Source organism: Ranitomeya imitator, chromosome 3 (genome assembly GCF_032444005.1).
Source record: "Ranitomeya imitator isolate aRanImi1 chromosome 3, aRanImi1.pri, whole genome shotgun sequence".
Classification (NCBI taxonomy): Eukaryota; Metazoa; Chordata; class Amphibia; order Anura; family Dendrobatidae; genus Ranitomeya; species Ranitomeya imitator.
This window is the reverse complement of record NC_091284.1, coordinates 373,628,121-373,650,349: the sequence shown is the minus strand read 5'-3', so window position 1 is coordinate 373,650,349 and position 22,229 is coordinate 373,628,121. Positions and strand designations below refer to the sequence as shown.

At 40.4% G+C, this 22,229-nt stretch overlaps 1 protein-coding gene across 1 annotated transcript in view; it reads left to right on the top strand.

Moving 5' to 3' along the window:
- The window catches only part of EPHA10 (EPH receptor A10), a 1,463,996-nt gene that overhangs the window by 1,318,619 nt on the left and 123,148 nt on the right, over nt 1-22,229 (top strand). The window contains exons 11-13 of the mRNA XM_069756914.1: nt 8,916-9,101; nt 9,481-9,542; nt 21,192-21,410. Coding sequence (XP_069613015.1) covers nt 8,916-9,101; nt 9,481-9,542; nt 21,192-21,410 — 467 coding nt within the window. The remainder of the gene's footprint in view (nt 1-8,915; nt 9,102-9,480; nt 9,543-21,191; nt 21,411-22,229) is intronic.

Here is a 22,229-nt window from a genome sequence, read left to right as displayed (position 1 = left end):
GGTATGGCAGGCAGCAATAAGGAGTGGACTGATGCACAAATTAAATAAAAAGTGTGGACAAACAAAAAAGATAGCTGTGCAGAAAGGAAGGAACAAGAGGATTTGTGCTTTGAAAAAAGCAGTTGGTTTGCACAGCGGCGTACACACAGCAATGCAGCTATCAGGGAGCCTTCTAGGGCAGCCCAATGAGCTACAGCGCTGAGGGGAAAAAAAAAAAATGTAGCTTCCACTGTCCCTGCACACCGAAGGTGGTGTTGGGCAGTGGAAATCGCTACAGCACAAGCGGTTTGGTGGTTAATGGACCCTGCCTAACGCTATCCCTGCTTCTGACGAAGCGGCAGCAACCTCTCCCTAAGCTCAGATCAGCAGCAGTAACATGGCGGTCGGCGGGAACGCCCCTTTATAGCCCCTGTGACGCCGCAGACAGCAAGCCAATCACTGCAATGCCCTTCTCTAAGATGGTGGGGACCAGGACCTATGTCATCACGCTGCCCACACTCTGCGTTTACCTTCATTGGCTGAGAAATGGCGCTTTTCGCGTCATTGAAACGCGACTTTGGCGCGAAAGTCGCGTACCGCATGGCCGACCCCGCACAGGGGTCGGATCGGGTTTCATGAAACCCGACTTTGCCAAAAGTCGGCGACTTTTGAAAATGAACGACCCGTTTCGCTCAACCCTAGTCATGACACCCCAACTCAACAAAGACTATCCCTCTTTGACCCTATCAGGTAACTCTATAAGTAAAAAATTGAATATACATGTTTATGCCTAATAGGGATGAGCGAACGTGCTCGGTGATATTTGCTAATCACCCAAGAATCTGAGTGCTAGTATTTTTAGCTCGAATCCCTGTCCCGCATGCTTGTTGCCATTTGTGCAGTTCTCAAAGACTTTGAGGACTTCACAAAGATGGTGAGTGGTAATGATGCCATAATCACCACAACGATCCCTATTCTTTGCCTACTTAAACAGTCGCTGCTCACAATTAAAGCTGAAGCTTTCCATGCGTACCACGTGAAGATGGAGGAAGACATGAGACAGGGAGAAACTACCCAGCCCAGTCTCATCTCATCTGCTCAAAATATTTGCATGAGGCTCACAAGCTGTTGCCTTCAAGGAGGTCATGCATATATCCTTGAAGGCAACAACATGCATGTCACATTCAAATATTTGTAAAGTGTAGTTGATGTATTCCTACACTCATAAAGGCTGTGTACAGAGTGTTAATTCAATAAAAAATGATAAAGAGGGTACAGTCATCGATAGTCCCTTATCTTTAGTCATGAGCGAATAGTGAAATATTCGGACACGGGAAAATCAGCATGAATATTTTCTAATATTTGTGTATTCGTACTGAATAACGAATCCAATGCAAATCAATGGGAAAGCTGCATATTTTTCTGCTGGACCCAACAAACAGGTCTGGGGGCATGGGAAAAAAGTTAAAATTGATGGGAAAGAGCTAAAACCAAAACGGAACAGCATGGGGAAGATGCCTACATGGCTTTCTGACTCACATATAGTATCTGGGAATAATGTTGTTCAATTAATCAATCGTTTTTTTACCTGCCAAACCAAACCAAAAATTATTTTTTAAGGAAAAAATGCTATGAAACATTTTTCCTTCACAATTACAGTGGGTACAGAAAATATTCAGACCCCTTTAATTTTTTCATTCTTTGTTTCATTGCAGCCATTTGGTAAATTAAAAAAAAATAATTTTTTTCTCATTAAAGGGAACCTGTCACCCCCCCAGGCGTTTTTAACTAAAAGAACCATCTTGTGCAGCACTAAGGTTGCACTCTGTGAAGGTCTCTCTTCTTTTTGTGGTAACATCCAACGCTGCAATAATACTTGTTATAATTTGCGAGCCATACCTTTAGTCTGTCCGGGGGCACGTCTTTTCCCCTGGACACAACCACCTCCCAGACATCACTCAGCCCCTCCGTGCGCCGGGCACTGCCTCCACTGCCTCAGTAACATACCCAGCGCCTACGCTGTGCTTTCCTTTTTCAGGCAAACGGTGCATGCTCGAAAAAGGAAAGCACAGCACAGGCGCCGGATAATTAACTGAATGCAGTGCACGGAGGGGCTGAGTGATGGCTGGGAGGTGGTTGTGTCCGGGGGAAAAGACGTGCTCCCCGGACAGACTAAAGGTATGGCACGCAAATTATACAAAGTATTATTGCAGCATTGGACCAGACCACAAAAAGAAGAGCCACCTTCACAGAATGCAGCATTAGTGCTGCACAAGATTTCTCTTTTAGTTAAAAATGCCAGAAGGGTGACATGTTCCCTTTATTGTACACTCTGAATCTGTTCTTGATTGAAAAAAACAGAAATATAGTAATTTTTGCAAATTTATTAAAAAAGAAAAACTGAAATATTACATGGTCATAAGTATTCAGACCCTTTGCTCAGACACTCATATTTAAGTCACATGCTGTCCATTTTCTTGTGATCCTCTTTGAGATGGTTCTACTCCTTCATTGGAGGCCAGCTGTGTTTAATTAAACTGACAGAACTTGATTTGCAAAGGCACACACCTGTCTATATAAGACCTCACAGCTCACAGTGCATGTCAGACCAAATGAGAATCATGAGGTTAAAGGAATGGGCCAAGGAGCTCAGAGACAAAATTGTGGCAAAGGGTGACGTTAAGGGACGTAGATGTGGTAGTGCCTGCCAAGGTCGTGTTACAGATCAGAAGGTGACTGGATCTCATTCTAGCTTCCTGTCAAAATGTGGTCAGCATGCTACACCACTGTTGGCCCAGATAAGTGCGAGGATGTTGTGGGTTGGATGGCAGACAAAGGCTCCAGTGTGTTGACAAGCAGCTCCACGAAGTCTTCCACATGGTCCAGTCTCAGTAGTCAAGAGGCTGGGACTCTGAATCCTCAACCTATTCCTCCTTCCGCCCACCATCAACAGACCCAGGAGATATAACCCCAACACTGGGCACTCCTTGTAGTCTGCCACACATGGCAGAGTTCATGTCTAGATGCCTTTCCCAAGACCCTTGCATGAAAAACATTTTATCCAACATGAAATACTAGCTGTGCATCAATCTTGACCCATGGTACAAAGGGAAATATCCTTCTCTCATGTTGGAGGCAGACTTGCCATTTTCAGTGCATGCATGCCAGAGGGATGTTGTGGAAGACTTGCTAAAAAGACTACCATCAGACAATGCTGCCACAATCTGAGGCGTAGCTAGGGTTTTGGTTCAGGGAGGTGAAGTCACCCAGTTGTAATCAAGGTTACCTGGTTAGGGGCTTCTGAGTGGGCCCCTAACCAGGTAACCTTGATTACAACTGGGTGACACACCTTAATAATAGAGGAGAACCTCAGCAGATGACCACGCTGTTACTGAAGATAATCTCTATATAAAGACCAACATAGATTTTAACGCCATATGGTCAGCCCTACAGAACACATAAGAGATCACAGCACAGTTACAGATAATGACTTACCGCTGACATTCTTTCTGATGGAATCGTCGACTTTTCCCATCTTTTCCATCTGGCCCAGACTGACATGACAACTTCTTCCAGCCGGGACTCGTTTGCAGAGATTACATCCAAGACATATTTCACTTCTCATATTTTCAGCCCCATCACCATCTATTCCCAACCTGCACAAACTCCTCATCCTGCAGATAACCCAATACTGAGCCTCTGCTGCCATATGTGTCCCTGTTACTGCACCTGCTGTGTGGTTCTCTCTGTCCTCTAAATTCTAAAGCAACTCTCTATAATATAGTAATGCCGGGTGCAAGTGCCCTAGAAAACAGTGCCCACATTTTGCCCCCTAGAAAGAAATAATGTCCTGTGTGCCCCTTTGATAGTCACAGTAACCTGAGTTCCCCTATAACAATAAGTGCCCACTTTACATTTAATAATGTCCCGAATCTCCCCCTGTACAGCTCCCCTATACACAGCATGATGCTCTCTTATACACAGTATAATGCCCTGTCAATGTATAGTACCACCCACACAGTATACTGACCCCTTAGTAGCCCCCAAACTGTTTGATGGCTCCAACACTGTATAATGGCCCATTCACTGTAATCCCCACACTGTACGATGGCCCCCTCACTGTAATCTCCACACTGGATGATGCCCCCTAGATAGCCTCGATATAGTATAATGCACCAGATAGTCCTAAATGTAGTACAATGCACTCCCATAAGCCTCCATATAGTACAATGCACTCCCACAGGCCTACTCTATATTGTATAATGTACCCCCCATAGGCAGACTCTATAGCACAAGGTAGCCCCCATAGGCAAACTCTATATTGCATATATAATGTACCCCCACTGACAGACTCTATAGCATAAGGCAGCACCCATAGGCAGACTCTACAGCACAAGGTAGCACCCATAGGCAGACGCTATAGCACAAGGCAGCATCCATAGGCAGACTCTGTAGTATAAGGCAGCACCCCATAGGCAGACCCTGTAGTATAAATCAGCATCCCCATAGGCAGACCCCGCAGTATAAGGCAGCACCCCATAGGCAGACCCTGTAGTATAAAGCAGCACCCCCATAGGCAGACCCTGTAGTATAAGGCAGCACCCCATAGGCAGACCCTGTAGTATGAGGCAGCACCCCATAGGCAGACCCTGTAGTATAAGGCAGCACCCCTACAGGCAGACCCTGTAGTATAAGGCAGCACCCCATAGGCAGACCCTGTAGCATAAGGTAGCCCCCATAAAAAATAAATTCATACTTACCTCTCTTCTTCCTGGTTCCTCCGCAGCTCTGAGCACCCGCTCATCTGACAGTGGGCACCAGCTAATAACCTCATTTGGCCCGCTGTCACTGTCAGCGTCGGCGATGTTAGACGCTGACTGGGGGATGATGGGAGAAGGAGCATAGCACTCCTCCTCCCATCAATGCGATCAGCTGTATCGACTAAATACCAGTACAGCTGACCTTGCGATGATGGGCAGGGGGCCCACTGCTGGCACCAAGCCCCCTTTCTGCTCAGGGGCCCCATAGCAGCCGAAGGCAGAGCAGGGAGATCGATTCTCCCTGCTCTGCCGCATAATGTAACTGTATCGGCATGCACAGTTACAGTAGAGTAGTTCCGGGTGGGCCCCCTCAGAGCACAGGGCCCTGGGCGACCGCCCCCTCTGCCCCGGTAGTTATGCTACTACCCACAAGGATTGCAGGGGAGTGCCATGCACACCAGGTGAAACTCAGGGGAATGTCCACCAACTGGGCCATTTTGATGAGACCGTCACATCAGCATGGGCTATTTATTGGTGTAACTATGACGAGGAGGGAGAAGTTGACCAAGATGTTGAAGGACTAGCTAAGTGACCATACCAGTGTCCTTCCTTATTCTTCAGTGCCCTTTAACTATTGGCTGTCCAAGCTCCACATTTGGCCTGACCTCTCCATGTACGCCTTGGAGATGCTGCCATGCCCTGCCGCAAGTGTGTTATCTGTGCGGGTTTTTGGTTTAGCTGGTGCAATCATAACAGATGTCAATGGAAAATGCAGGCAGGCTGGCTCTTCTAAAATTGAACAAGGACTGAATTTCCTCTGACTTTGTAAACTCTATGGGAGAAAGCAACATAATGTAGAAGCAGTCCAATTGTGTTTTTTTGGGGGAAGTTGTCTTAACATTCATCCCTTACTATCTAAACCCATTTTGTTCAGGGAAATGGATGTTACTATATGCAGGCACTGACAAATATTGTTTTGCTGTAAAAAAAAATGTATAGTCTGCTACACAGGAATATTATGTACAGTAGCTCCAAAAAATGGTTTTGCATATGCTGTTGCTACCTAATATTATTTCCCTCTACAAATAGCTGATTTTTATATTTTGGTAGTGGATGAAACCCTCCCTATTTCACCCTTATCCCACAGTTTGTTCCTAATGCTAACTACTATACAATACAGTAGAAAATAGCTGAGATCTGCAGCATGTACTTGCAATGACGTGAACACTCAGGTGCCTGCCTTTCATTCTACCTCCTTTTAAATCTCTCCCTACTAAATTCCAACCCAACAAACAACCAATCTTGACAATCTTAAAAGAGCTTTTTGGAATGAATAATAATAATAATAATCTTTATTTTTATATAGCGCTAACATATTCCGTAGCGCTTTACAGTTTTGCACACATTGTCATCACTGTCCCAATGGGGCTCACAATCTAGAATCTCTATCAGTATGTCTTTGGAATGTGGGAGGAAACCGGAGTGCCCGGAGGAAACCCATGCAAACACGGAGAGAACATACAAACTCTTTGCAGATGTTGTCCTGGGTGGGATTAGAACCCAGGACCCCAGCGCTGCAAGGCTGCAGTGCTAACCACTGCGCCACCGTGCTGCCCTTTAACTCTCACTATAAGCTTCTATCACTCTCCCTACTTTCCTTTCACTCTCCCTATGCTCAAACTACGCTTTCCCTATGCTGTTTCTGGTTCCAAAGTGCACAAGATGGTGCGGCAGCTTTTACATTTTTTTCCTGGCTTAGCACTTTGTGAAAAGTCTTTATGAGTGTAGAATTACATTAACTACACTTTTCAAATATTTTAATGAGACCCATCAGTTTTTGCCCTCAAATGTCTATAGATGACTGGATGACCCTTCTTATATTTTTTCCTGGCTTTGCACTGTGTGCAAAGCCTTTACGAGTGTAGAATTGCCACAATTACACTTTTTTATTTTTATATGAGAAAATCCAGTTGTTGCCTTCAATGGTGTATTAATTACCCTCATAATTTTTTTCCTGGATTTGCACTGGCATCATTGTCCTCAGCAGCAATCTGGGAGTCAGAGATGCTTTCAGGGGTCTTCCTCATTCTGTTATCCTTTCATCCCATAGCACTTTTCCATCAATTTAAACATTTTCTCTGCCCTCAGACCTTCTTGTAGGGTCTGCTGGAAAAATTTTCAGATTTCCCATTGACTCTCATTATACTCATTACTCAAAACAAGTATCCAACCATTAAGAATTGCTTGGTTCAAGTAACGAACATCTAAGCATTTTAGTGCTTGCTCATCCCTAATTCCTATGGAAAATGAATTTTTCCCTGGTGGTGGACAGCAAATACAATGATAGATGGTATGAATAAGCTCAAATAGAGCCAGTATGGCTTCATTTAAGAAGTACTTAGCTTGAGGAGCTGCTAGGGGATGGACATCATTCCAGCAGGGTTCATATGCTTTCAACATGTTTCCTCCCTCTTCTGTTAATCCAGGGGTTCATCATGGGAATCTCACAGTGGGGTACAAGAAGATAGGGAGCAGTACTATGGTGGATGAAGTCACTCTCAGACCATAAATCGGACAAGTGTGTTTACTTACCGTCCACCTATGCAATCTTCTAGTCAGGGAGCACAGTGCTTTTCCCAGCAGAACTTGTAACTACTCCTACGAAATTGACCAGATCAATGCTGCAAAGTTAAACATTGACTTAGGTAAAAGCATCAGTGAGCATATTGTTCAGGCCAATGAACAAAGACTGTCATTTGAGCTGTCTGCAAACCAGGAAGACAGGAGGCTTACCCCTGGGTAATGTGCTCCTAATAAAAATGTTGAGAAAAGCCCTGACAGCAGACTCTAATGATGAGCAAGCTTCAGTCAGTGCTAGGGATGTGGTTACAGCTGTTGCTCTCTAGCAGTGACTGAACCTGCGCCAGCGCCACCCCAGTGACTGAAACCCAAACGCTGCCGAGAAATAAAGTTCATTTTATCCCAGCAGCGGGGATCTAAGTGTGAGCATCGGGCAGGTTCACCACACTATTAACTTGCATATTAACCCCATATCTGTAAGTTAATAGTGTTTCTTCATATGACAGGTTCCCTTTAAATAGCTTTAAAATATGAATAAGGATATTAGCCAAAGTAAGACCATCCATCTGTTCCTTATTGTCAGTACACAGCAAGTTGCTGGTTAGCTTTGCGCAGATCACATGCTATTGTTGGTTTTCCTTACAGAAATTCAGGTTCTATAGGGAGACTTACAGTTAATGCTCCTGGGAAAAAAGTGTAAATTATCCCTGTTCTAGAAAGAAACCTTCACCTTTATGCCATCTAAATGGAGCCATCCTATAATGTTTGGCCAATGTCTGACCCAATAAAGATACTTGAGACCGAATAAAGACATCAGAGAAACAAAAGATACCAATTTATAGACCACTTTTTTGGAATTCTATAGAACAGCAATATTATTATTATTATTTATTGTTATAGCGCCATTTATTCCATGGCGCTTTACATGGGAGGAGGGGTATACATAATAAAAACAAGTACAATAATTTTAAACAATACAAGTCATAACTGGTACAGGAGGAATGAGGACCCTGCCCGCGAAGGCTCACAATCTACAAGGGATGGGTGAGAATACAGTAGGTGAGGGTAGAGATGGTCATGATATTGATACATTGTCCCCCATCTATCCATTACCAAAAGGCTGAGAGTCCTCAATACAAATTTATCACCCTTGTCAAATCAGGAAAATAATATATTTATGGTATGCATTATACGTATGCAATGTATTGCTTTTTTACACTAATTTGTTATAGTAGGAGCAAAATAGATGAGATTTTTACAAATCTCATCCACACTTTGTATGTGATGTTATCACACAATATTTATTCTTTACAAAACAAAATCTACAATAAATTCTCATGTATCACATACAGATTCTGATGCGGATTTGCTACAGATCTGTAGGGAAAATTTTGTGGACGCGAACAAAATTCTTTTTTTTCAAATCTTAGCTACAATATGCACATGCTGGCCAACCGATCCCTCATAATGCTTAAAATGCTAGATATAGCCACAAGAGACCTTGAAAAAATACAAAGTCTTCTTTATATACATTCTGGCGACAGAAAGGTTGACTCTTCTCTTTTTAGCTAATACATCTAATTCTGTTATTCTTAGGGGAATATGGTGAAATATGCAAGGGTTGTTTGAAACTTCCAAGCAAAAGAGAACTTCCCGTAGCCATACAGACCCTTAGAGCTGGCTGTTCCGAAAAACAGAAGCGATCATTTCTGGCAGAGGCGAGTATCCTGGGACAGTTTGATCATCCGAACATCATACGTCTTGAAGGAGTTATCACTAGAGGTAAGAAAGTGATATTTTTAAGACAGGTCCTTATTGACTTTTATGCAAGACAGATTCCAGTTAATTACAATCATTGTTCTGTTTTCCATTACTATTTTACTTTTTTCTGTACATCTTTTGCTTGTGTTAATTTCTTCCGTTGAGCAGGTTTTCTTATTTGTAGCTATATAAACTTATATGTCTTATCACATTCATGTTAAATCATTTATTTTACTTGCTGCATTTCCACCAAATATCTCTTCCAGAAATCTCTTCTGAGTACTGTATATCATACTCTCGTTTCTCAATATAACCTTTAGCTTTATTAGATCCCACTCTTTTCATCTTTGTATTATTATCTTTATATATTTGACATTCATAAAATGCCTTTCTACTATAGGCAATACAATGATGACAGTTATGGAATATATGGGCAATGGTGTTCTGGATTCATTTTTGAGGGTAAGTATAAAAGCATTTATATTGTTTAAGAATAAAGTAGTAATATATGCATTATGTATTGTCCCTTTAAAAGGTGCTAATTGTTTTTAGACATAAAATAGATTCCATATCTGATGATGTTATTTAGTGCAACAGACCAATGAATGGCATTTCTATATTACATAAACATGACAATGGCAGGCCACATGTTTCTTGTAAGTAGTTTGCGTAATCTAAATGTCTTACTATGGCCTGCTGTGCCTCTGGACTTGTCTCACATCATGGACATCTAGGATATCATTGGTTGACAACTGCTAAGGGAGCTGCCAGCAGTGGATCTTGATGACTTGATGAGTACAAGTGATTTTAATTTGGCAGAACAACCCTCAGACAACCATTAGTAACCTTATTGATAATATGCCATAGAAGTATTTGTACTTCTATGTGTGGTACTCATGCTTAATACTAAATAAATTGAGATGTTTTGAGAATTTTATTTCTATTTTACTATCATTTACAAATAAATAGAATATTGATTGAGCATGTGATTAATCTAATTCCACAAATTTTCTGTCTTGTGTTAGAATTTCAATGTTAAGGCATGTATATTCTGATAATTTCCTAATGTAATTAATTCAATGTAAATCATATCCACAATATTATTGACTGTTTTAAGGCACTTTTGCTTTAGGTTTATGGTTACTTTTCATGCCTTGCTTAAGCTTATGCATTTGCTGTCAGAGCCGGATATTCAGAGGCCCCCAGAAAAGTGTGCAAGGCTAAGACACAAATATGTTATAAAATTTCCATTTGTTTCCGCTGTACTTTTTAATGGTCTAAGTTTGTTTGATAAAAAGTTCCATAAATGGGCAACATTCAGGACAAACAGTGGCACCCAACAACTCCCAGTGTTTTAGAAAGTTAGTCTAATAACTTCCACATGGTTCTAATAAAATCCATCTCTAGTACTTTAATTTCACATATAAATGCATTATTGAGTCTTGGACTTAGTAGGACTCATAGTTATAGTATTCTAGATACTCAGCCCAAGTAAATCGCTTAATACAGTGACTAAACCTTTATACAACATCCACTGATGAACTACATCTTTCCATATTAGAAATTTGTAAAAGCCCATTAACCCCTTCATCCCCAAAGCCTGTTTTGACTTACCTGACTAGGCCAAGTTTTCCAATTCTGACCAGTGTCTCTTTATGAGGTAATAACTCTGGAACAATTCAACGTTTCCCAGTAATTCTGAGACAGTTTTTTCGTGACACATTGTACTTTATGGTAGTGGTAAATTTAGTGTTCATTTGTAAAAATATCAGGAATTTGGAGAAATATTGAACATTTCACAACTTTCAAACTTTTAATTTTTTCTGTCCTTAAACCAATGAGTTACAGTCATGGCCAAAAGTATTCACACCCATGCAATTCTGTCAGATAATACTCAGTTTCTTCCTGAAAATATTTGCAAACACAAATTATTTGGTATTATTATCTTCATTTAATTTGTCTTAAATGAAAAAACACAAAAAGAATTGTCCTAAAGCCAAATTGGATATAATTCCACACCAAACATAAAAAGGGGGTGGACAAAAGTATTGACACTGTTCGAAAAATCATGTGATGCTTCTCTAATTTGTGTAATTAACAGCACCTGTAACTTACCTGTGGCAGCTAACAGGTGTTGGCAATAACTATATCACTTGCAGCCAGTTGACATGGATTAAAGTTGACTCAACCTCTGTCCTGTGTCCTTGCATGTACCACATTGAGCATGGAGAAAAGAAAAAGAAAGAAGACCAAAGAACTGTCTGAGGACTTGAGAAACCAAATTGTGAGGAAGCATGAGCAATCTCAAGGCTACAAGTCCATCTCCAAAGACCTGAATGTTCCTGTGTCTACCGTGCGCAGTGTCATCAAGAAGTTTAAAGCCCATGTCACTGTGGCTAACCTCCCTATATGTGGACGGAAAAGAAAAATTGACAAGAGATTTCAACGCAAGATTGTGCGGATGTTGGATAAAGAACCTCAACTAACATCCAAACAAGTTCAAGCTGCCCTGCAGTCCGAGGGTACAACATTGTCAACCCGTACTATCTGTCAGCGTCTGAATGAAAAGGGACTGTATGGTAGGAGACCCAGGAAGACCCCCGAGACATACCCCGAGACATAAAAAAGCCAGGCTGGAGTTTGCCAAAACTTACCTGAAATGGCCTAAAACATTTTGGAAGAATGTTCTCTGGTCAGATGAGACAAAAGTAGAGCTTTTTGTGCAAAGGCATCAACATAGAGTTTACAGGAGAAAAAAATAGGCATTCAAAGAAAAGAACACGGTCCCTACAGTCAAATATGGTGGAGGTTCCCTGATGTTTTGGGGTTGCTTTGCTGCCTCTGGCACTGGACTGCTTGACTGAGTGCATGGCATTATGAAGTCTGAAGACTATCAACAAATTTTGCAGCATAATGTAGGGCCCAGTGTGAGAAAGCTGGGTCTCCCTCAGAGGTCATGGGTCTTCCAGCAGGACAATGACCCAAAACACACTTCAAAAAGCACTAGAAAATGGTTTGAGAGAAAGCACTGGAGACTTCTAAGATGGCCAGCAATGAGTCCAGACCTGAATCCCATAGAACACCTGTGGAGAGATCTAAAAATGGCAGTTTGGAGAAGGCACCCTTCAAATATAAGGGACCTGGAGCAGTTTGCTAAAGAAGAATGGTCTAAAATTCCAGCAGAGCATTGTATGAAACTCATTGATGGTTACCGGAAGCGGTTGGTCGCAGTTATTTTGGCTAAAGGTTGTGCAACCAAGTATTAGGCTGAGGGTGCCAATAATTTTGTCTGGCCCATTTTGGGGGTTTTGTGTGAAATGATCAATGTTTTGCTTTTTGCTTCATTCTATTTTGTGTTTTTTCATTTAAGACAATTTAAATGAATATAATAATACCAAATAATTTGTGTTTGCAATCATTTTCAGGAAGAAACTGAGCATTATCTGACAGAATTGCAGGGGTGTGAATACTTTTAGCCATGACTGTATATTAGACCAAAATAGACAATACATTACATTTGCCACATTTCTACTTTACATCACCATCCTTTCTGAAACAAAATGTCTTTGCTAGGAAGTTAGAAGGATAAAAAGTTTCAGCAATTTCTCATTTTTTAAAAAAAAATTAACAAAATAATTTTTTTAAGGACCACATCCCGTTTAATGTGACTTTAAGGGGCTTATGTGACTGAAAATCCTCCAAAGTGATAACATTTTAAAAACTGCACTCCTAAAAGTGCGTAAAACCACATTACAGAAGTTTATTAATGTTTCAGGTGTTTCACAGGGATTCAAGCAATATAGAAAGAAAAAATAAAAATATTAAATTTTCCCACAAAATTGTTGCTTTAGCCCCAAACTTTTCATTTTCACAAGGGTAAGATTTGATGTGAAATTTCTCCTGAGTGCACCAATACCCCATGTATGATGTGGGGGGAAACTACTGTTTGGGTACACTGCCGAGCTTTGAAAAGAAGAAATGATGTTTTTGAGCTCAGACTTTGATGAAATGGTCTGTGGGCAAAATGTTGCATTTGGAGAGTTCCTAATGTGCCTAAATAGTGGAAACTCCTAACAAGTGACTCCATGTGGGAAGCTGCACCCCTCAAGGAATTTATCTAGAGGTGTGATGAGCACTTTGAGCTTGCAGGTGCTTCACAGCCGTGAAAATAAAAAAAAGACACTTTTACAACATAAATCTTGCTTTAGCCTCAATTTTTCATTTTCCCTAGGTAAGCAGGAAAAAAAGAATGGTGAAATGTATTGCACAATTTCTCCTGTGTACGCAAATACCTCCTATGTGGTCAAAGGCTAATTTTGACGAACAGTTCAAAGCTAAGATGGGAAGGAGCGCCATATTATAGTGAAAATTTTGCTATTATGGTTTGCAGAGCCCCTGATGTGCTAAAGCAGCATAATCCTCCCAAAAGTGACTCCACTTTGAAAAGTACACTCCTTTATTAATTCATCTAATGGTGCAGTGATTATATTGAGAACCCAGTTGTGTCACAGAACTTTTAGGCGGTGAAGAAAAAAGTAATACATTATCAATACAAAAATTTTGTTTTAGACCCAGATTTTACATTTTCATATGGGAAAAATAATTAAAATGGCATCAAAATTTGTCACACAGTTTCTGCCAAACATGGCAATGCCCCATATGTGGCAGTAGAGTACTGCTTAACCAAATGTTGAGACTCCAGAGGGAAGAAGCGCGATTTGACTATTGGAGAGCATATTTTCACAGGATATATTGTGGACTCCATATACAGAGCCCATTAGTGCCAGAACAACAGAATCCCTCTCAAGTGTCCCGATTTTGAAAATTATACACTTTTGGGAATTTATCTACAGCTGTAGTGATGATTTTAACCCCATGAGTGTTTTTCAGAAACAAGCAGCAATAGATGTTGCTGAGTGAAAATCACAAATCTGCCATTGTAGTGCCAATACATTATGCCCAGCTTATGCTTCTAGATACATGTACCCTGTAAATTAAGCGGGTTCTCATTGCTACAGTACTGACAAACATGTGAACATTAACTGTGATTTAGGCTTACTGTGAGACTCAAAAGGGAGGGGGACATTAGGATTTGGAAGCGCATAATTCATTGGATTTTTTAAGGGGGTCGAGGAGCCATTTCGCTTTTCAAGAGACTTTGTGCTTCCTTTAACGTAGAAACCCCTATGTTTTCATTAACAAATGACAGACCTGAGTGAGTACATGCTTTTTTTTGTGGATTGAGTTGAAGCTTTTGCTGGGAACATTTTACATACATTTTGTATCACATCTATCTGGTGCTCTGTGCTTAGCTCTTACATTGGAGGTTTCCATCTAAATCTTCAAATTACATGACTCAGATGACACACTCTATGGATCCATTCACTATAATGAGGCAGTAGCATTCCTCTGGACTCCGTCTGGACATGTTCAGCGATGACCCTTTCAAAGGTGCACAAATCTATGGCTGACTGCGCTTCTATGCTTTCTTAAAAAGATGGACACCACTGGATCACAGGCAAGACAATGTCCACAGTGTCCCCATTTGCTCTATATTGGGAATATTCTGCTGGGGCTTTCATCTGAATCACATATTTCAGAGATTTACATGGAAACCTTGGTGTAACTACTTAGCGCAGAGCGCAGGATAAATGTGCACCAAGCCTTACTGCAATCTTGGCAGCTTGATTTTTGTGGGACTTTTTAATGGCATTTTATCCTATTTTTTGTTTTGCAATATGATGAAAAAGCACTTTTTTTTACCACTTTTTTATGGTGTTCACTGAATTGGTTAACTAGTGTGGCAATCTTACAGAACAGGTCATTCTGGGCATGTTGATGCCAAATATGTGTACTTTTTTATGTTTTGCCACTTCTCCACAATAAAACAACTTTTTTAGAAAAGCCGTATTGCAGCTTGTGTTCTGTTGGACAAGATGTCATTTTCATCTATACAATTTTTATTTACATTCAACTTTTTGATTGTTTATTATTCCACTTTTTTTGGCAGCATGATGTAAAAGCATCGTTATTGACACATTTTATTGATAATGTTTGCAGTGTTCACAAAAGGGGTTAACTAGTGGGATAAATTGATATATTGAGTCGTTCTGGACACAACAATACCAAATATGTGTATTTTGATTATTTTTACAATAAATACAGTACAGACCAAAAGTTTGGACACACCTTCTCATTTAAAAAGTTTTCTGTATTTTCATGACTATGAAAATTGTAAATTCACACTGAAGTCATCAAAACAATGAATTAACACATGTGGAATTATATACTTAACAAAAAAGTGTGAAATAACTGAAAATATGTCTTATATTCTAGGTTCTTCAAAGTAGCCACCTTTTGCATTGATGACTGCTTTTTCACACTCTTGGCATTCTCTTGATGAGCTTCAAGAGGTAGTCACCGGAAATGGTCTTCCAACAATCTTGAAGGAGTTCCCAGAGATGCTTAGCACTTGTTGGCCCTTTTACCTTCACTCTGCGGTCCAGCTCACCCCAAACCATCTCGATTGGGTTCAGGTCTGGTGATTGTGGAGGCCAGGTCATCTGGCGTAGCACCCCATCACTTTCCTTCTTGGTCAAATAGCCCTTACACAGCCTGGAGGTGTGTTTGGGATCATTTTCCTGTTGAAAAATAAATGATGGTCCAACTGAACACAAACCGGATGAAATAGCATGCTGCTGCAAGATGCTGTGGTAACTATGTTGGTTCAGTATGCCTTCAATTTTGAATAAATCCCCAACAGTGTCACCAGAAAAGCACCCCCACACTATCACACTTCCTCCTCCATGCTTGACGGTGGGATCCAGGCATCTAGAGTCCATCTGCTCACCTTTTCTGCGTCGCACAATGACACGGTGGTTGGAACCAAAGATCTCAAATTTGGACTCATCAGACCAAAGCACAGATTTCCACTGGCCTAATGTCCGTTCCTTGTGTTCTTTAGCCAAACAAGTCTCTTCTGCTTGTTGCCTGTCCTTAGCAGTGGTTTCCTAGCAGCTATTTTACCATGAAGGCCAGCTGCACAAAGTCTCCTCTTAACAGTTGTTGTAGAGATGTGTCTGCTGCTAGAACTCTGTGTAGCATTGACCTGGTCTCTAATCTGAGCTGCTGTTAACCTACGATTTTTGAGGCTGGTGACGTGGATAAACTTATCCTCAGAAGCAGAGGTGACTCTTAGTCTTCCTTTCTTGGGGCGGTCCTCATGTGAGCCAGTTTCTTTGTAGTGCTTGATGGTTTTTGCCACTGCACTTGGGGACACTTTCAAAGTTTTCCCAATTTTTCAGACTGACTGACCTTCTTTTTTTAAAGTAATGATGGCCACTCATTTTCTTTACTTAGTTGCTTTTTTCTTGCCATAATACAAATTCTAACAGTCTATTCAGTAGGACTATCAGCTGTGTATCCACCAGACTTCTGCTCAACACAACTGATGGTCCCAACCCCATTTATAAGGCAAGAAATCCCACTTATTAAACCTGACAGGGCACACCAATTTCCGGTGACTACCCCTTGAAGCTCATCAAGAGAATGCCAAGAGTGTGCAAAGCAGTTATCAAAGCAAAGGGTGGCTACTTTGAAGAACCTAGAATATAAGACATATTTTCAGTTGTTTCACACTTTTTTGTTAAGTATATAATTCCACATGTGTTAATTCATAGTTTTGATGCCTTTAATGTGAATTTACAGTTTTCATAGTCATGAAAATACAGAGAAATCTTTAAATGAGAAGGTGTGTCCAAACTTTTGGTCTGTACTGTACATGTATCTATTGGTATATATATTCCTCATTTTCTTGTTCTTTATTTTGTGATTTTTTAAATTATTTTTACAATCTTTTTTAACTATATTCACGATGGAGACTATAGCCACAATGTGATCGCAATCAGAGCAGAGAGCTATGCCGATCCATGTGTCTGTCACTATTGACAGTGCCATCAGAGGGGTTAAACGCACACGATCGGCAATAACACTGATCATGGGCATTTCTGCATGGTGTCATCTATCGTATATAGCTGATGCCCACTGATGATCGTCCCGCCGTACTGCAGCATCGCACCTCACATGGCGCCATACATGTACCCCGGATGTCATGAAGGGATTTAAAAAGACATTAAAGGAATGGGTATGAGTCAAATGTGTCCCATACAGAAAATTTAAATAGATGAAGCTAACTGTTAAGCAGTATTTGGTTTAAAACCAAATGCACAATTTATCATTAATTTGTTATTTTACTAAAATTTAGATTTTTTTTTTGTAAAGGCACCAAAAAATTGGCAAAGCAACATTGAGTCAAGTTTATTAATCACAGATGTTTCTGGGGACCTACCACAGCAAACATGGGTTCTGCGGTCTTGTTTGGTTAGATGAGGTTTAGTTACTAGTATTCTTGTAATTTAAAATGATATATATATATAATATGTTTTACCTGCGCTATATGCTAAAGGCAAATCAATTCTTGTAATTTATTTATTAATTAGTATTCTAATAATTTAGTATTCACCAAGTGTCCGTCTAAAGTCATTTTCTGATTTCTTACTCTATTTTGCTTTGTTGTTCCTTAACTGTTTTGAAATGATTAGATGTCTTTTTAATATTCTTCTGAATTTCATATAGTATTTGACTTAATAGTGTTCCCTGTATGTTTTTTTTTATTCTCTATCATTAGCATAAATGAATTATTTTTTGATGGTTTTTAAAAGAAGACAAAGAATTGTGGAAGGAATGGATATGATTTATTTATTTTTTTTTAACTTTTATTTTTCTTTTAAGCTGTGCATGGTACAGTAAATGAACACTGACATCTTTTATCATTCTCTGGCTGTTATCTAAGTAGAACACATCAAGGACATTTGTCCACGCGAATCCTGCAGCTTTTAAGCTTGGAGATTTGTGTGCCTCTTTAATTTGCTACATTATTCCATTTAAAGAGAGAAAAATAAAATTCCCTTCCCTTCAGCACTTGAAAATGATGTTCGACAACAGCACGATTGTGCCTGGAAAAAACATAAAAGGTGCAGAGAAAATAGAAGGTTGGGAAGACAAAAGCAAAACATCAGAGAATTTTGTATGAGCTGATCATGACACAGAAAGCTTTTACAAGACAACACAAATTAGCATATAAGCTTTAGGGTGCGTGAATGTACAGGAGTCACATTTGTATCAGCGTAATACAGCGAGAGTGACCGATTGGGAAAAAAAAGGACTTAACAAAGAGAATATATTGTTCACTCCGGGGGAATTCATCAAGACTGGTATGTTCATACTACAGTTTTGATCTAGGGTTCCGCTTCACAAATATGTGCCAAGTTCATTCAAATTAGCAATGGATGAATTTATTCAAGTGGAGCTGAATTATCCTGAAATTTAAAAAAATATATATTCTTCAGAAAATTTGCCACTTTGCTGAACCATAGAGAGCTGCTAAAAAAATAATAATATTGCATAACCGCTGTAGTGTCCCACAGCCAGCTGTCCAGTCCTCAATGCTTCTTCTTTTCTCATGCCCGCAGCCTGCTTAAGTCTGTGTTGGGGCTTCCAGCTCCAACTAAGCCTCTGATGGTACTGAACTCTGTGTACTTGCAGTTCATGGCGTGACATCACGATGTTGCGATGTGTGTCTTCTGAAAACCAGTTAAATTGTGATGTCAACATGTGAGTTGCCAATGCTTTACGTAATGATATCAGAGACATAGTTGGCACCTCAAGCCCTAGCATAGACATAAAGGGAATCTGTCACCAAGATTTTACTATCTCTTCTGGAAGCAGCATAATATAAGAAAAGAGACCCTGATTCCAGCAATGCATCCCTTAGTTTACTGGGTGCAGAAATTGTGAAACGATCAGAGTTTTTAGATGTATCATGTAGCACAGCTCAGAAAGCTGTCCCTGTTCAATTCCCAGCTTTTGTATACATTGTTTATAGACAGTGAGCTGCTTATCAGAGAAGGGGATGTGCAGGTGATCTCTTAAAGTGAGATCTTAATGATTGCCTGCCCCTGACCCAATAAATATGAGCCAAGTGCATGCATAGAAGATAGACATTGGATACAAAATCAGATACACGCTCTTCTCTCAGCCAGAGATGGCACTGAACTGATTTTTTTTGTTAGTACAGACAAAAGATCATGTAATAGGCAAAAAGAGGTGTCGCACAACTTCTGAGCAACTATCATGTCAGCCTGTGATTAGTCCATGTTATGTCTTCCATATGTAGTCTTCAGTGTTATTTACTTCACATAAAAGGATTCCTTCCAGGGCGTTGTTCCAGGATGCAGACACCATTTTGCCACACCACATCTGAACTAGCTTATGTAAGGTGAATAATTGATTTCATTATTATTATTATTTATTGTTATAGCGCCATTTATTCCATGGCGCTTTACATGTGAGGAGGGGTATACATAATAAAAACAGGTACAATAATCTTAAACAGTACAAGTCATAACTGGTACAGGAGGAGAGAGGACCCTGCCCGCGAAGGCTCACAATCTACAAGGGATAGGTGAGAATACAGTGGGCGAGGGTAGAGCTGGTCATGCAGCGGTTTGGTCGATTGGTGGTTACTGCAGGTTGTAGGCTTGTCGGAAGAGGTGGGTCTTCAGGTTCTTTTTGAAGGTTTCGATGGTAGGCAAGAGTCTGATATGTTGTGGTAGAGGGTTCCAGAGTAGGGGTGATACGCGAGAGAAATCTTGTATGCAATTATGGGAAGAGGAGATAAGAGGGGAGTAGAGAAGGAGATCTTGTGAGGATCGGAGGTTGCGTGCAGGTAAGTACCGGGAGATGAGGTCAGAGATGTATGGAGGAGACAGGTTGTGGATGGCTTTGTACGTCATGGTTAGGGTTTTGTACTGGAGTCTCTGGGTAATGGGGAGCCAGTGAAGGGATTGACAGAGGGGAGAGGCCGGGGAATAGCGGGGGGACAGGTGGATTAGTCGGGCAGCAGAGTTTAGAATAGATTGGAGGGGTGCGAGAGTGTTAGAGGGGAGGCCACAGAGCAGGAGGTTACAGTAGACAAGGCGAGAGATGAGGGCATGGACTAGGGTTTTTGCAGATTCTTGGTTGAGGAATGAACGGAAAGGGCTTGGATATGTGGTTTGAAGGAGAGATCAGCGTCAAGGATTACCCCAAGGCAGCGAGCTTGTGGGACTGGGGAGAGTGGGCAGCCATTTACTGTAATGGATAGGTTCGTTGGGGGGGTCACGTGAGATGGGGGAAAGATGATGAATTCTGTTTTGTCCATATTAAGTTTCAGAAATCTACCGGAGAAGAAGGATGAAATAGTGTACAGATATTGAGGGATTAGGCATTGTCTCCTTCACAAGGACATGGTGATACCAAGGCTCACATGTGATGTAGTCCACACAGTGATAATCTCCTGGTGATTAAAACATTCCTTGTATTGAAACAACAGTACATAGCCTAATAAGTGACACATCACAAAAATCTGTGTTTCAGCCCCTTTCTCCCGCTGTCCTTAGATTACATAGTAAAAACCTGCTGAAAAAATATCTTTAACCCATTATCTACCAAAGTCCTTTTCTTGGGACGCCTAATCTTTAGCTTCTAGCAGCTATGATTTTTTAATTTTTATAATTAGGTCCAATTTTTTGTGTTATGTTTGTAAAATGTATGTTTTCAAAATAGAAAATCATGTCATTGTCATTTTTAATTGAATATTGGGACGCCCTTTTCTGAAAAATTCGTACTTGTAAAAATTTAGCAAATTATGTTTCGGATTCATTAGGACCCAAATCATTAACAATCTGTCATTAAAAAAAAATTAAAATTGCTAATTTGGCAAGCAATGGGTTAAGCAGGTTGAGAAGATGCCCTCCATGAGGGAAAGTGGAAAGGCTACTTGCAGAATTTGAACCTTGGCAGATTCGATCATTACTAACTAAGAGGTATGCGTTTCTTAATGAATATGTTGTATCTTTTGTCTGCCCATGCACCATAGTCAGAAAACATTCTCTTGTACCCCAGTATCCTTCTATAAGTGAGCATGCGTTCGGTTATTTGTTAAATTATGAATAAGTATTTCCTTATGTCATTCATTTTTTTATAAAAAATAGTGTTTCTTGTGTTTTACAGAAAAATGAGGGGAAAGTGTCCGTACCTCAACTTGTGGGGATGCTAACTGGTATAGCCTCAGGAATGAAATACTTAACAGAGATGAGTTACATCCACAAGTGTCTTGCTGCACATAAAGTCCTCGTCAACTCAAACCTAGTCTGCAAGATATCTGGATTTCGACAATTTCAAGATGAAAAACTTGACACAGTGTTTACCACCATGGTGCGGAATGCAAATGTAAGACACACCTTGGCATATGCCTTCAACCCTCCATCTCAGACAGTTCCATTCAGAGCTCAGCAATTTTACAATCTCATAGTCTTCCCTGGGGGCGTGCACTTTCAACCTTCCCACCCAGTTGCTGCAAGCTACATTTCAGAAGTGTCTGAGACTAGTAGACTGCTTGTTCAGCTGCCATGCTGTGATAGACAACATCTTGGAAAGACCTGTTAAAGCGCACACCTCTAGAGAAGGCTCTCAAGAATCACCCAATTGATATGCAGAGATTTCCAAAAGCAAGGAATGTGAATGTCTCTGCAAAGGAGTGATGCAGAAAGAGCGTCACAATGAGGGGAGCACAATGATTTCTATAACGTATTTAACTTATTTTTTTTGAGCAAGTGAAAGACCGTATTCACTGTATATTCTTGTTTACAGAGAAATTATTAGATTTACAAAATTGGTATTATTTAGAGCAGTCTCATGTGTACAGTAGTAGGTTTAGTCATCTGTTTGTTGTCTTTAAAGTGTACCTATCTTTTTCCTTCTATTAAAAAGTTTACTCACTTTAAGACATAATTTTTCCGCAGCATACGCTGATGTGGCATTAGCAATTGAGTCCAATGATTGGTTGCAGTAATCATCTGCACCTCAGTGCATTTCTGCTGCAACCTGTAAACCTGAAAACTTTGTGAAAATTAATATTTGAATCACTCTCAAAACTTTTGACCACATTCCACCGCATTCATGTTTCCTTCAATGGCAACCAGTCATACTGTCCCTGCAGCTGAACCAAAAAAGTCTATCCCCGTCTCATCAGACCAGAGAATCTTATTT